Source organism: Lepidochelys kempii, chromosome 2, assembly GCF_965140265.1.
Source record: "Lepidochelys kempii isolate rLepKem1 chromosome 2, rLepKem1.hap2, whole genome shotgun sequence".
Lineage (NCBI taxonomy): Eukaryota > Metazoa > Chordata > Testudines > Cheloniidae > Lepidochelys > Lepidochelys kempii.
The window spans coordinates 70,678,256-70,691,626 of NC_133257.1; the positions used below are offsets into that span (position 1 = coordinate 70,678,256).

At 40.4% G+C, this 13,371-nt stretch overlaps 1 protein-coding gene across 1 annotated transcript in view; it reads right to left on the bottom strand.

Moving 5' to 3' along the window:
* Positions 1-212: 212 nt before the first annotated feature.
* LOC140906108 (uncharacterized) overlaps positions 213-13,371 on the bottom strand; it is a 36,549-nt gene continuing 23,390 nt past the window's right edge. The window contains exon 3 of the mRNA XM_073329616.1: positions 213-328. Within this exon, the coding sequence (XP_073185717.1) occupies positions 213-328 (116 nt within the window). The remainder of the gene's footprint in view (positions 329-13,371) is intronic.

Below are 13,371 nucleotides of genomic sequence, written 5' to 3' on the forward strand. Positions count from 1 at the left end.
ACCTGATGTATTCATGTGTCCCTTGTGAGTTATTCAGGTTGTGCAGAATCTCATCTTTCATTGAAACTATAAAAGTAAGTTTCTAGGCTTGTGGCTGCAAAGAAAACCTTCCAAATGTGAACCTAGCATAAACCAATACAGTGTTGTCTTTTGGAGTCTGTAGACAGTCTAAAACAAAGGCTCAGAGAGGCATGAACTCCTTTGTCCCCTATTCAGCTCATTGGAATCTCTGCTACTTTAATGTCAATATGAACTATTGCATTGCTGATTGTATTAGCAGAGGGAATGGAGAAGATGGTGGGAATGAAGTCCGGAGGGATGAGAATTGCTACAGGGAAGGAAATGCAGAGAGGGAAACCAAGACAAACACAAAGACAAAGAAGTTGAGAAACCAAGAAACAAGGGTGGAGAAAGGAAGAGAAACAAAAGGTGAAAACAGGAGTGGCCTAAAGGGGGTGGAGTGCACAGTTTCCAGCTCAGTGATATTGAATGTGCCAATATAAAGTACTAGGAACAGTGACTAAAAGTTTAGTTTTTATATAAAGGCCTGATTCTACCCTTGATCTCTGTGCAAACCTCCCATTGACATCAGTGGGCATTCTGCTGTGGATGGTGGGGGATTTCTGCCTGGGGCCACAAACCATAACTGAGAGTAGAATTCACCGCTCTTTACCGAATGAGTTTGACACCCCCAGTTAAGGCCCACTTAGGGGTTCTATATAGTCCCACACTTAAAGGGCCACCACTCTGTGGTTTGGGGCTCCTTTGTTTTGCTTTTACATTTACTCACTTTTGTGCAAACAAGAGGGGGGGAAATGAGGTGGCTAATGATGGAGCCAAACAGTTCAAGATATCGGGGGTAGGCCTGGTCTCAAGTGATGCTCTCTGACTAGTAGATGAGCTGTGTCATATCACTTATTCCTGCCCTGTCAGGGCCTCCACTACTGCCTGATATCAAAGACGCTGTCCTGTTCACAATGGTTACAGACAGATATAACTAAAGGATCCTTGGGCAGGCCACTGGTGCTAAAGATCACTTACTTTGGAGTGCAAAGTTGAGCAGAACAGCAGGAGGAAGAAGATCCATCCCTAGACTTCTTTTCTCTCAGGGAGTTGCACAGTGATAGCCAGAGGCAGATTAGGGGTTTGTGGGGACCTGGGCCAGAGCAAGTGGAGGCCCCTCCCCATCCCTTCAATCTGCAGTCTCCCCTGCCCCCCGGCACTCCTGCCGGGGAAAATGGGGTCAGGGCATGGGGGCTTGTCCCACTCCACCTGCCCAGCGCTCCTCTTGGGGATCGGGTCACGGGGGCTTCCCCCGCTTCCCAGCAGGAGTGCCGGGCAGGTGGGCAGAGTGGGGCAAGCCCCCACGCCCCAACCCCATTTCCCCTGTAGGAGTGTCCGGCACCTGTTGATGACTTCTGATGAATATTTAAAATCCATCCTATTTAAAGACAAGTTCAGCATTTTATTTCCAGTTTTCTTGTTACTTAGGGAAATTTGCAGGACACCTGGAACTTTATTTCTTAAGAGTTTATCTGCCCCCGCTACTTTTTCCTACTCTATTTATCAGAGATTTAGATACACATGTTTTGTCCAATAGCTGTCTGTCCTCTAAAATGCAATCTTGACTGCTCTGTTGTCAGACTGGAAAATTCTGAAAGCAAATAGAGAGTGATTTTTTTTTAAATCTCAGCAGATTGTTCTTCCAGCTATAGTCCTGACTCTTTCTTGCTTCCCTTTTTCTGCTGCCTCCAGTTATAAGCCTGAGAGTCTCTTGAAAAGATACAATTTTGAAAAGCACATTTAAAAGCCAGAGGTTAACATGCTTCTTTTTAAGAAGACCACAGTCTGCACATACAACCTTTTAAACGCCATCAAAAAATGCTCCAGAGTTTGTAAACTTAGCAGAGACCTCAAGCTTGGAAAAAACTTGTAGAAAGTGACTCTAAAATTAATGCACCAAAGTTTCTAAAATGATCAGAGGAACTAGTTCTCCTTCTAGACACATAAACCATTTTTGAAGCTTTGAAGTCAACCTGTGTTTGAAATATGACATTTTTAAAAAATTAGGAAACCTTTGCAAAAACTAAACCCTCCAATTATCTAGACTCCTATCTAAAGCACTCCTTGTCCAATTAACACCAGACTTCCAGGTAGTAAAAAATATTTCCCTGACTATACACACAAAATTTTTGGTGGAGTGGCTTGGGGGGGGAAGTAGAGATCAAATATGAAAATCAGAGAACTAGTCACAACTTTAATATGCGGTCAAATCCCTGTACGTTGATCAAATATGGGAGTAAGCATTGATTCAAAAATCAGTTTTCATCTGAGGTTTCACTTTGTTGGCATTGAAACAAATCTAATGTTTGTTTCTTTCCCTCCATCCATCTTACTCTCCAGCACTAATTCACTGGCTCTCTAAAAAAGCCTCTCGCTTCAAGTTTGTTTATAAAAATGGGACTATTATATCAAATAGGAGGAATATGCCATTATTACAACTAACAAAACTGAGGACAAGCAGGGTATAGTTTATCTCAAATTGATTTAATTCTACATGACTTGAAATATCCTTTTATATTCAGATAATTAAAATCAATTTCCTGGATATCATCTGAGGGAGTTTAACTTCACTCCATTCAATAAGTCAAGATCAGTCATTAGTCTAAGTAGCAGCTTTAGTAGACATTTTATTATACTCTGGTGTCTTAGTAGAACAGCTCTTTGATAGTTTTTGTAACAAGTTTCTCATTTTCATTCATTCAGTTTAATTTAGACAATTCATTTGCACTGTCTTTATATGAATACTTTACCTAAATGTAGACCATCTCAAATTCTTCTGTTCCCAAATCTCTATTTTGATTATACTGCAAATTTAATTCAATCCTCCTCTCTGGAAAGAATCTATTCTTTTCTGAAATTGATGGAGGAAATATTTAACACTAAGTTATCTCATTTTAATGTTTTTTGGCAGATTCCTCCCAAAATTGTAAAGTCTTCTTCCCCTGTTTCCCTTCTTAAAGGATGCACACTAAGGCCCTATCAAGACTAGGAAAATGAGGTGTGTTTCTCAAACATGTTAGAAAACGTTTTATTTAAAATGATTTTAAGCAGCACTCTGCACCAAATGTAGGCAGAAAGTGGTAAGAGAGACAAGCTCTTGGGCTTATACAGAACAAGTCATGCTGTTAAATCCTCACTTCATTTGCATGTGCTTACATTTTATTCCCATTATCGCCTGGGATGCAAGGCAATAATACAATAAAGAGGAAAAGGAGATTATTATTTAGCTTGAGTCAGTTCAAAATGAGTAGTGGACACTGTAAACCACTCCATGTCTACATAGACTGTGTATCCAAAAACAAAAGCAGGAGGCTAGGTTTTGGGTTTTTTTTCTTGAAAAGTCCTTTGAGACCATGTATACTATCCATGTCTAACAAAAATTCAATAAACAGTCATAAAGATCATTACTAAAATGCACACAAATATTGTAGCATATAACAATGCAAGAAGACTGTAGGAAGAAAAAGCATGTTCCATAACTCTCAGCACTTTACAAACTGATGAAGGATGGTATGATTCTGTATAGAAAGAAAGATGACCAGATGTACCCTGAGGTATCCCCACTGTTGCACAATTGTGATAAATCTTGTACAAAGTATCTCATGTAAGCCAGGTATAATTGGAAAAGTTATAGTCTTCTAAGTATGATTATCCTGTTTATATGCATGTATCATTGTATATGAAGTTATGAAACTTTTCTATATGTTTGTATCTCAACCCTGCTGTGTTTCTGGGTGACACCCCCAAGACAGATTTACATCAAGGCTAGCCAGCCTGCTCAATGGCCCATTAAGGACAATCAGCTCTTCCAGGGACCCCTCCCAAGGTCTCTTCAGGCAGCAGGTAGGCAATGAATGCTTCATGACTCAGCAAGGCGTGTGACCCAGGACTCCATGTTTGTGCCAGTAACTGTCTATGTACCTGGACTAAGAGCTATACATTGCAGACTGTGACATCATTCTTGGCCTTCATTCCTGTGCCACATCTCTGGACAATGATTTCTAGCAAAGGGAAGCTTTGAACAAAGGACTGGTGACCCCTAATCTTTTGGGTGATCCAGAGAAACTTACTGCAAACTAGCAGAATTACCGTCACTGCAATTATCTTGACCTACAGATTCTGAACTCAATTGTGATGCATGTGATCCCTTTAACCAATTAATAACTTTCTTCTTTTTTTATTAATAAACCTTTAGTTTGGTTTACTATAGGAATTGGCTACCAGTGTGATTTTGGGGTAAGATCTGAACTACACAATGACCTGGGGTGTGTGACTGGTTCTTTGGAACTGGATAAACCTTATATTATGCTTTTGGTTTTAATAACCTTACATCAAGAAAGTCCAGTTATCTGGGTGGTGATAGAGGCTGGATTGCCTATAGGGGACTATTGACTCCTTGTTAACTAGTATAGTGATACAGGAGCTCATTTGTTACTGGCTTGGTGACCTCTAATGACAGAATAAACCACCAGTTTGGGATGTGTCTTCCCTGTTTCCTGCACTTTGTCCTGAATTTGGCATTTTCAACTGTGACCCCAAACCAGACACAGTGACAGATGGTATGTAAAGATTCCTGTAAAGTTAAATAGAAGTTTCCAAACCTAAAGGTGGCAACCACAGCATCATAATGAGTTGACTCAGGAAGGAGTAGCTTGAACCAAGATAGAGCCTAGTCCAGGGGTCGGCAACCTTTGGCACACAGCCCATCAGGGTAATCTGCTGGTGGGCTGTGAGACATTTTGTTTACATTGACCGTCTGCAGGCACAGCCCCCCGCAGCTCCCAGTGGCCACAGTTCACCGTTCCCGGCCAAAGGGAGCTGCGGGAAGTGGCGGCCAGCAAATCCCTGCAGCCCATGCCGCTTTCCGCAGCTCCCATTGGCCGGGAATGGTGAACTGCAGCCACTGGGAGCTGCACGGGGGCCATGCCTAGAGACTGTCAACGTAAACACAATGTCTCAGGGCTGGCCAACAGATTACCCTAATGGGTCGCATGCCAAAGGTTGCCGACCCTTGGACTAGTCCTACAAATTGTTGAGCACCCTCAGCAACAGTTTAGCCAATGGAAATTAAGGGTGCTTAGCCCCTTACAAGATTGAACACATAAATAGAAAGGCCCTGTATGAAGTGAAAGGGATGACAACATAATTCGCTCTAAAACTGCCCTTTTCCAGTCTTGAAAAACAATTGAAAATAGTAAGCCAATTTAGATTGTAAGTAATTGTAATGACTCCTTAACTCCTTCACTGCTGTGTTGCTGTGGCATTTGGTAGTTGTCCTTTCAAGGTCTAAGTTTCACTGAACTAGCAATAGAATGTTATGATGTAGCTGGCACCTTGGCTGCCCTGGAAAATTGTGTTTCTCCTGGGACACCTGACTCTTAGGGCAGCCATGAAGCTGTTTACTTCATAAATAAGGAAGATCTGATAGTTAAGGCAGTGGACTGGGACTTGAGAAATCAGGACTCAATTCCTAGCTCTGTCATAGACTTCCTGCATGACTTTGGCAAGTAACTCAGGGTATGTCTATGTTAGAGCTGGATGATGTAAACTCCAGCTTGAGGAGACACACTCGAACTAGCATGCTAAACATAGAAGTATAGCTGTGGTGGTGGGAGGGGCCCTAACAGCCCATGAGTACAACCCTGTCTGAGACCATAGGTACATGTTCAGGGCACCCATCCCACTCCTGTATCTATACTCTATTTTTAGCATGATTGCTAGAGCAGAGCTAGCACAGGTATGTCTCCTTGAGTTGGAATTCACACCCTCCAGCTCTAGTGTATTCATGTCCTTAATCTTTGTGTCTCAGTTCCCAAATGTACTTTTCTGATCTGTTATCTCTTAAGATTGTAAGAGACGTTTTCAGATCTCCTTTACAATGTACATGTACTATGCCTAGAACAATGGAACCCCACCTTGGTTGGTGGCTCTTAGGATTTCTATTATACAAATAAATGATGGTAGTACTCCAAGAGTGATAATTTTGCAATATCTGTGTCTCTGCAATCACACTTGATGGAGGAATAACGTGTGAGACTCAGTTTAAAAAACAAAATCAGTTCAAGTAAGAGTTAATCAAATATTTCAACAGAATTGTCTGGAACTTCTTTCTAAAGGTGAAGGAATATTTGACAGAATAGGTCAAATAAAGCCTACCAAGACAGTGATAAACTTTGTTGTTGTTTACTACCAGCCTTTTGTTCTAGAAGGAAACTTGGAACTTTAGGATTGGATTTTAAAATTTGGCATGAGAAAATTAATTTCAATTTTGCTGTTTCTATGTTAGCTCATGTAGGAAATGCCAAAGCATGTTTAACCTTATGTGGAAACTAGAAAAGATTCCAGTAAATTCAGCAAATGCAATATAAATGGCTAGAGGGGCAGCAATTTTGATTGTAAATTGTTGGAAACGAAGGATGTTATGCCACAAGGTTCAGTAAACCAGTCTAGATGTTGTACTAGATTTGAAATACTCACTAATGGGAAAGGACTCTGGGCCAAAGTCAGACCTGATTTTAGTGACAGTTGTGCTCACTTACCTCTTTCCCTGCTCCTGCAGCAAGCTGTCAGGAAAAAAAAAGGATCCGTGAGAGAGGAAGAGGAAGTAGTCTGCAATGTCCTGTAGGTGGACCAGTCAGAGTGAGGGGGAGAGAACAGTATCAGTGACAAATGAGTTGGGAAGAAAAGAGTGGGGGAGACCACAACAGAAAGAAAGGAGGTATTGTGGGAAGCATATCAGGGAGGGGAACTGAAGGATAGGGGGCAGATTTGGGCAAAGGGGACATTTCCCCCCCAATTTCATAACAAAAGCTCACATGATTTGCTTGTTCTGTGAGTAATGGTATTTGAGGAGCTCAGGATATAATGGTATGCTGCGGAACGCAGCAACTATGATTCAGGGCCCAGTCATGTTATGTGTTCATCTCTCAGCTCCCTTTTTTTTCCCCGGGTTGTTTGTCTTTCGAGCCTGTCTCACTTTCTTAGGCTTGAGGGCATTCTGGGCAGGATTATTTGCAGAACCTCTGTGCATATGCAGAGAGAAATTGTAGTGCTTGAAGCATGAGTCAAGCAGGAAAAGAATTGAGGTGGTGAAATATGACCTCCATTTTACGAAATCTGTCGTGCTCATTAGCTCTGAAAAGAGGTGTGCCCATTTTCTCCTATTAACTGACTATTCCTTCGTTCACATTGTTCTTGGATCGTCTCCCCTTCAAAGAAAAAAGTATATTTGTTAATATTTCAAATATATATACACTGAATGAAACTCTGGCCCTATTGAAATCAATGGTAAAACTCCTATTTACTTCAATTGGATGAGAATTTCACTTGTATATATAAACACTGAATACTGTATGTTTAAAAATAAAAACCCACACTCCTTTTAACTTCAATAGGAGTAAGACTGAACTCTTAGAATTACAAATTCTAAGTTTTATTGTTTTTATACTGCATGGGGAAAAATGCCTTGAATTACAGGTTTTGGGGGAAAAGAAAGTAGAAAAATGTTAGGGATATGCTATGCGTCGCCACTACTTAAATCCCTCAAGTAGTCTCGGTGATAGAGCATATTTTTATTTACAAAACTTAATTTGAATTTTCAAAAGCATTTAAGAGATTTAGAAGGATGTGCTCCTACATCACTTTAAATGCTTTTGAAAATACCATCCCTATTCCCTTTTGGCTGAACACATGCAACTCCCATTAATGGGAACAGAAGTATACATGCTTCAAAGGGAGAGGAGATCTCATAATGTGTATAGAAAAAGGCAGGTATACAGCACATCACTTTAGAAATATGCAGGTGCATGGGTACATAACAAATGGAGTGAACACATTCTATGCTTTCCAAACTGTGGATTAACGATACTAGTACCTAATGTCAATAAGGTTCCCTCTTATTAGCCATTGGATAAAATTACAGTATTTTAAATGTTTTGTAGCCTTCCACATGAGGTTGCGATTTTTTTTTTGGTCAGATCTCAAACGGGGCAAGGCCATGCTTGATCAATACTTGCTGTTTCAGGGAATTTTGTGGGTGATACAGTAGGTGGTACTATTCCCTCTGAGCCAGTGGTAAGCCCTTGACACAGCATGGTATTGGAGGCTTTCTGCTGCTGGAAGTGCTGGATAACCCAGGTCCTTTTCATTTCTGGTCACTAAAAAGTCTATGGAACATTTCTGATAAGTAGCACTGTTCACTCTGGTATCAATCAGATATTCCCATTTGGATAATTATATCTTCATGCCATGAAGTTTCAGTTGTGACAAATCACCATTTTTCAAGGAAAAGAAGTTTCACTGCAAAATTCCCAATCAGCCCTACTTAGAAATGACTTCTAGTGAAAATTGAAGTCCTGATCCTATCTGATGTTTATGCAAATTCCACTGTCTGTCAGTTTGTTGGGCTTTTGTACATATATTGTGTTTCAGAATGCAGCAGGACTTGCATGAGATAGGAAGCTGAGGCATTTGATTAACAAAGGCTCTCATTAGAGAAAATTTAATAAATTAGACTGTGTAGCATGTGCTCTTGCTTCTTATAGAAATACCAGAATAAAACAGCAGGTTTCCTTGAAGGAAAAGCCATGCAAACAACATCAAAATCTCATCAGGAAACTTTAAAACTTCAGAATGAAAGGAACGGATTACCTGTAATTGCCAACCTGTGGAGGAGAATACAACTGCAGCAACAAAGTACCTCTTACACGCTATCTGCATTTTTGCAAGAAAAGCACATTTTCAGAGTTGAGCTCCATTGCAATAGCTCCCTATGTCTTCATAGGTGGACAACTCCTGCAGTCAGATACTGCCTAGGAAGAAATAACACATTTCACAGTAATGGGAAAACTTAACTAGTTCACTCAGTCAGTATATTTCAATATAAAATAGACATGCTTACAATAATGAGTGATGCTGATCAGTGCAGTCTCATGTATGGTAGACAAGTGGCAAGCTGAGATTTGTTCTCCTGCCCCCTCACATTGTGTAAGTCTCTTCTACCTGCTAGCTATGGTCCGACACCCATATTGCAAGTTCTTTAGTGCAAGCGCTGTCTTCTGTGACTTGCCTGTAGAGTGGCTAGCACAATGGGTCCCTGGTGCTTGATTGGGGTTCCTGGATGTTACTGTAATAGAAATAATGTTCAGTATTCATTCCAATGCAATCAAATGTGTGTTCACACTGTATTTCTGATTTTTTTTTTGTTAAGCACCTAGTAGCATTCTATTCTGATCAGCATTGAATACATTACTTCCTAATACATCGAGACTTACTGTAACCACTTCATTGTCACCTGCCCCTGTGTTTTAGGTATCTAATATCCAGGGGCCAAGTCCTGATAACACGTTTTTACAGCAATAGGGGGTAATTGGCAGACAGCTATGTTCCATACCAGGGCAACTAATCCTCAGACTAATCAAGCCCAGTGTAGGTCTGGGGTAGAGAAACACCATGTTCATTAGCTGGGGAGTAGAGGGAGCTCATGCCAAAAGCTGAAGAATTCTTTGCCTGCTTAAAAAGAGAAAAAAAATCTGGGTCTTAGTTTTGTCTTGCTCTCCCATCTTATCATTGTGCTAGAGCTCTAAGGATTATCAAGCACTACCTGACTCTAGTTACACCACAAGTGCAACAGAAGCTGGATGGTTCACCCATTTCCGTGGTATTCTTGGGGAACCAGGGCCTCGGAAGCTCCTGCTGAAGATTGGAGGCAGCAGAATTCCTACTTTATGGCCCACCAGTGGGTCTACTGACTGAAGGAGTGGCTGTCCTGAAGACCCTGGGGAAGCTCTGGAAAGGAACTCCAAGCTCCAGAGGGTGTTGGAAAGAAGAAATGGGAGACCCAGGGCCATATAGACCTCTATCAAGAAGTTGAGGAAAGTGTCTCTTCCTTTTGATGGCTGGAGGAAAGGAACTGGGAAACATGGAAAAGAGGTACATGGACCAAGGCAGTGTGTATACCAACCCTCCACATCTACCATGTACATGTGGACAAGGTCTGACATCAGTTAGAACAGAAATCCAACCCCACTCTGATGTCAAGTGAGTTAAGGGTTCTGTGTAAATGCCTTAATATGGCTAAAAGTGTAAATGTACATATCTAGGAACAGAGACTGTTGGCTATACTTACAGAATGAACAAGCAGAAGTAAGAGGTCTGCTTCTTCTATCACTTGCACTGATGTAAATTGGGAGTAACTCCAATGAAGTAAATGACCCTGATTCTCCGCTCCAATTGAGCTGCACTCTGCGGGAGTTCAGGTATGGAGCAATGCTCCACCTTGACAGCTTCCTGATTCTGGGGCTGGCCAGGGGCTATTACAACCTTTAGCATAAATTAAAGTCATCTCAAGTCAGCTTGAAATTACACTCAGCTGCCAGTGGCTTCAAAGGACTGTTCCGTCAGCTAGGAACTGACTTCAGGGGACCTACTCAAATGAGTAAATGTTACGGATGTGTTTTTGTTTTCAGGACTGAGCCTCAGTTTCACTAGACTTTTTTTGAGAACTCAAGATTGTATTAATAGTTGCTGCTCTAATTTTTATCCTTTGTAGGCAGTGAGCTTCCTAAACCTGGAAACTTATTTTAAAATAACTGCTTGTTTGACATTTTCTTTTCAGCTCATTCAGATCCAGTTTTTGTTCACTTTGCTGAATAGTTAATAAAATTCAAACAGATGTTGAATACTATGATAGTAACGGTTTGAAAACAAACTTAACTGAGCCGGAACAATTGTGGCATCTTTGGTACAGCCACAGAGTTTGCTATCTATGCATTTTACTACACAGGACAGAAAATGCTCCTTAAAGCTTATTGTATTCATCTTGCATAGTAATTAACTGGCTTATTGCTTATAGGACTATGTAGACTTCAAAGTACCCATTCTTGCACACTGAATAGATCTGCAAACCTTTGCTTAATTCTTGTAGGCTCACGGTTGGTATTATTCAGAGAAAAAACAAACAAACAATGGCAGTGATACTATTTAGAAGATTCCTGACTAGACAGAAAATGTTTTACATTACTTTTTCCAAATAGGGAAGAAAATCTAGGAGGACAGAAGAAGGAGTAGGTTTTTGTTCACCCTCTCCCGAACAAATCAAGCCCTTTCATATTTTAACTGTGCATGTTTAATTTCTGTCTAACCTGTCTACCTACCTCTCTCTTTAGTACCTAATACATGATTAAGACAATAAGATGTTAGCCAAAAAGCCATTTTCAGGAAAAAATAATATTTTCAGCTTTCAGAGTTGAGTAACTTGGTAGACTAGAAAACTGGCTTAACAGTTGTCAAAATTGAAGATATTTGTTTTCAGGAAAACATTAGCAAAAATGTTATTTTTATTTAGGGATGAGCTCTCTTGTCAAACATGTTACCGCATGAGAATGTAAGCCCATGCTCTGGGTCTAAGCCTGATGGATGCTGGGACTGCGCAACAGGGAATGGATTGCTTGACAATTGCCATGTTCTGTTCATTTCCTTTGAAGCATCTGGCACTGGAAGACAGGATACTGGGCTAGACGGACCCAGTATGGCCATTGTTATATTCATAATCACAGTGTAATTACACAAATATTACCACTGTGTCTTGAGCTCTCAATTGCCTCCTGAGAGTGAAGATATGTGTAGCTTGCTACTCCTCAGCTCCTTTGCTATCCCGCATAAAGACATATGCGTGTGTCTGGTTCCATTTGTGTACTATCATGCCAGCTGCCAAATGTCTTTGATGAATGATTTAGGAACAATCTGGAGGATCTCATTATGAATTTCAATCTTAAGCCCCCGGCATATATTAGCCAAGAATATCTTCTGAATATTTACGAATGTATCCCATTAACCAGAAGGAGACGCTGACTTGCAGATGTCTTTCCATACAGAAAAAAAGCCAGCCAGAAGTTTCCATTAATTTTTCTCATTATTTGTGATGCATTTAATATTATACTGTTATATGATGCTCACTTAAAAAAAGAAAATAAAGAACAAACAAGTTTAGATGTAGGCCATTTGTGAAGAGGGAATTGTAGCACTGATGAAGAACCCTTAAATGGAAATGCTACATTTGTATCATAGTATAACATACCAATGTTGTTGTTGCTCTTTTTCCCCCTAGATATGAGGATTATTGCAATAGGGAAAGAAAACATTAAATCTTTCTTATATTCTCTCATCCTTTTCCCTTGGGTATGCCATTTGCTGATGTGATGCACTTTTAGTTCTTCAGCTGTGGATGATATTGCAGGTAGACTATGAAGTTGTATTTTAACCTGATCTCCGTTACTACTTAAGATCTTTCAAAGTCTGTTAGAAGTTGTCTAGATTTTTTGAAACTGTGGCAGGACTCCTCTGAGCCTTTGAGGAAAAAAACTGCAATGCCACTGAAGTTCTGCTGACTCATGCTAGGTGTGCTTTGATACACTCAGGATATGAGGCAGGGGTGTGTGTGTGTAGAGACACAATGTGAAAAGAACAGAGACTGAGGGGAGTCAAGTTGAATCCTAGAAATGGCTAAACTTGGGGAAGACGCTTAGGCTTAGGTTTATGTTCTGTTCATTATTTTGGATTTATCAGGAAAGCAAAATCCTTGGTAAGGGGTTGGTTTAGGTTTGGTGTGTGCTGTTGTGTGGGTAGAACTCCTCCCATTTTAATATGTTCTTTTATGTTTCTAGAGCTGGTCAGAATACAGAATTCCTGTCCTAAGGGAAAATCTGACATTTTAACATTTCTCTGTGTCCCAAAGCAGAATGGACAGTTGACATTTTAAATTTTACTGTGGAACAGAAATTCCAACATATTTTGATGTGCAATATTGAAATGACTTTATCAAAACATTTTGATAATGTTGAAACTTTATAATATATATATTTATAATATTTTATAAAATTAAGAGTTGGAATGAAATGAGAAAAATCAAACCACATTACTCCATTTTGATTCAAATGATTTCAAACGCTGTTTATCAAATTTCATCAAATCAGCCACCATGAAACTCTTGGTTTTTGATGATGCAGCATTTTTCAATAGAAAATTGTTCCTCTGAAATTTATGACTAGCTCTGTGTTTCTGATGTAGTCTATATTGTGTTTTCTATGTTTGCTTTGCCCACTCTTCAATTCTAGCACTCTGATTTTGCCTAGCTTAGCACAAGATGGTACATCTTTCCCTCAGTGTTGTTTAATCTTCTTATTTGGGATTGTAGCAAGGCGGTGTGGCTCCCTGCTGCCCCGGAGAGGGTCGAGCCCCTCCAGACACAAGAGTGGACGGAGCCAGGAAGCTCTGAGCCCACCCCTCAGAGGGACAGGCGGTGACCCGGAA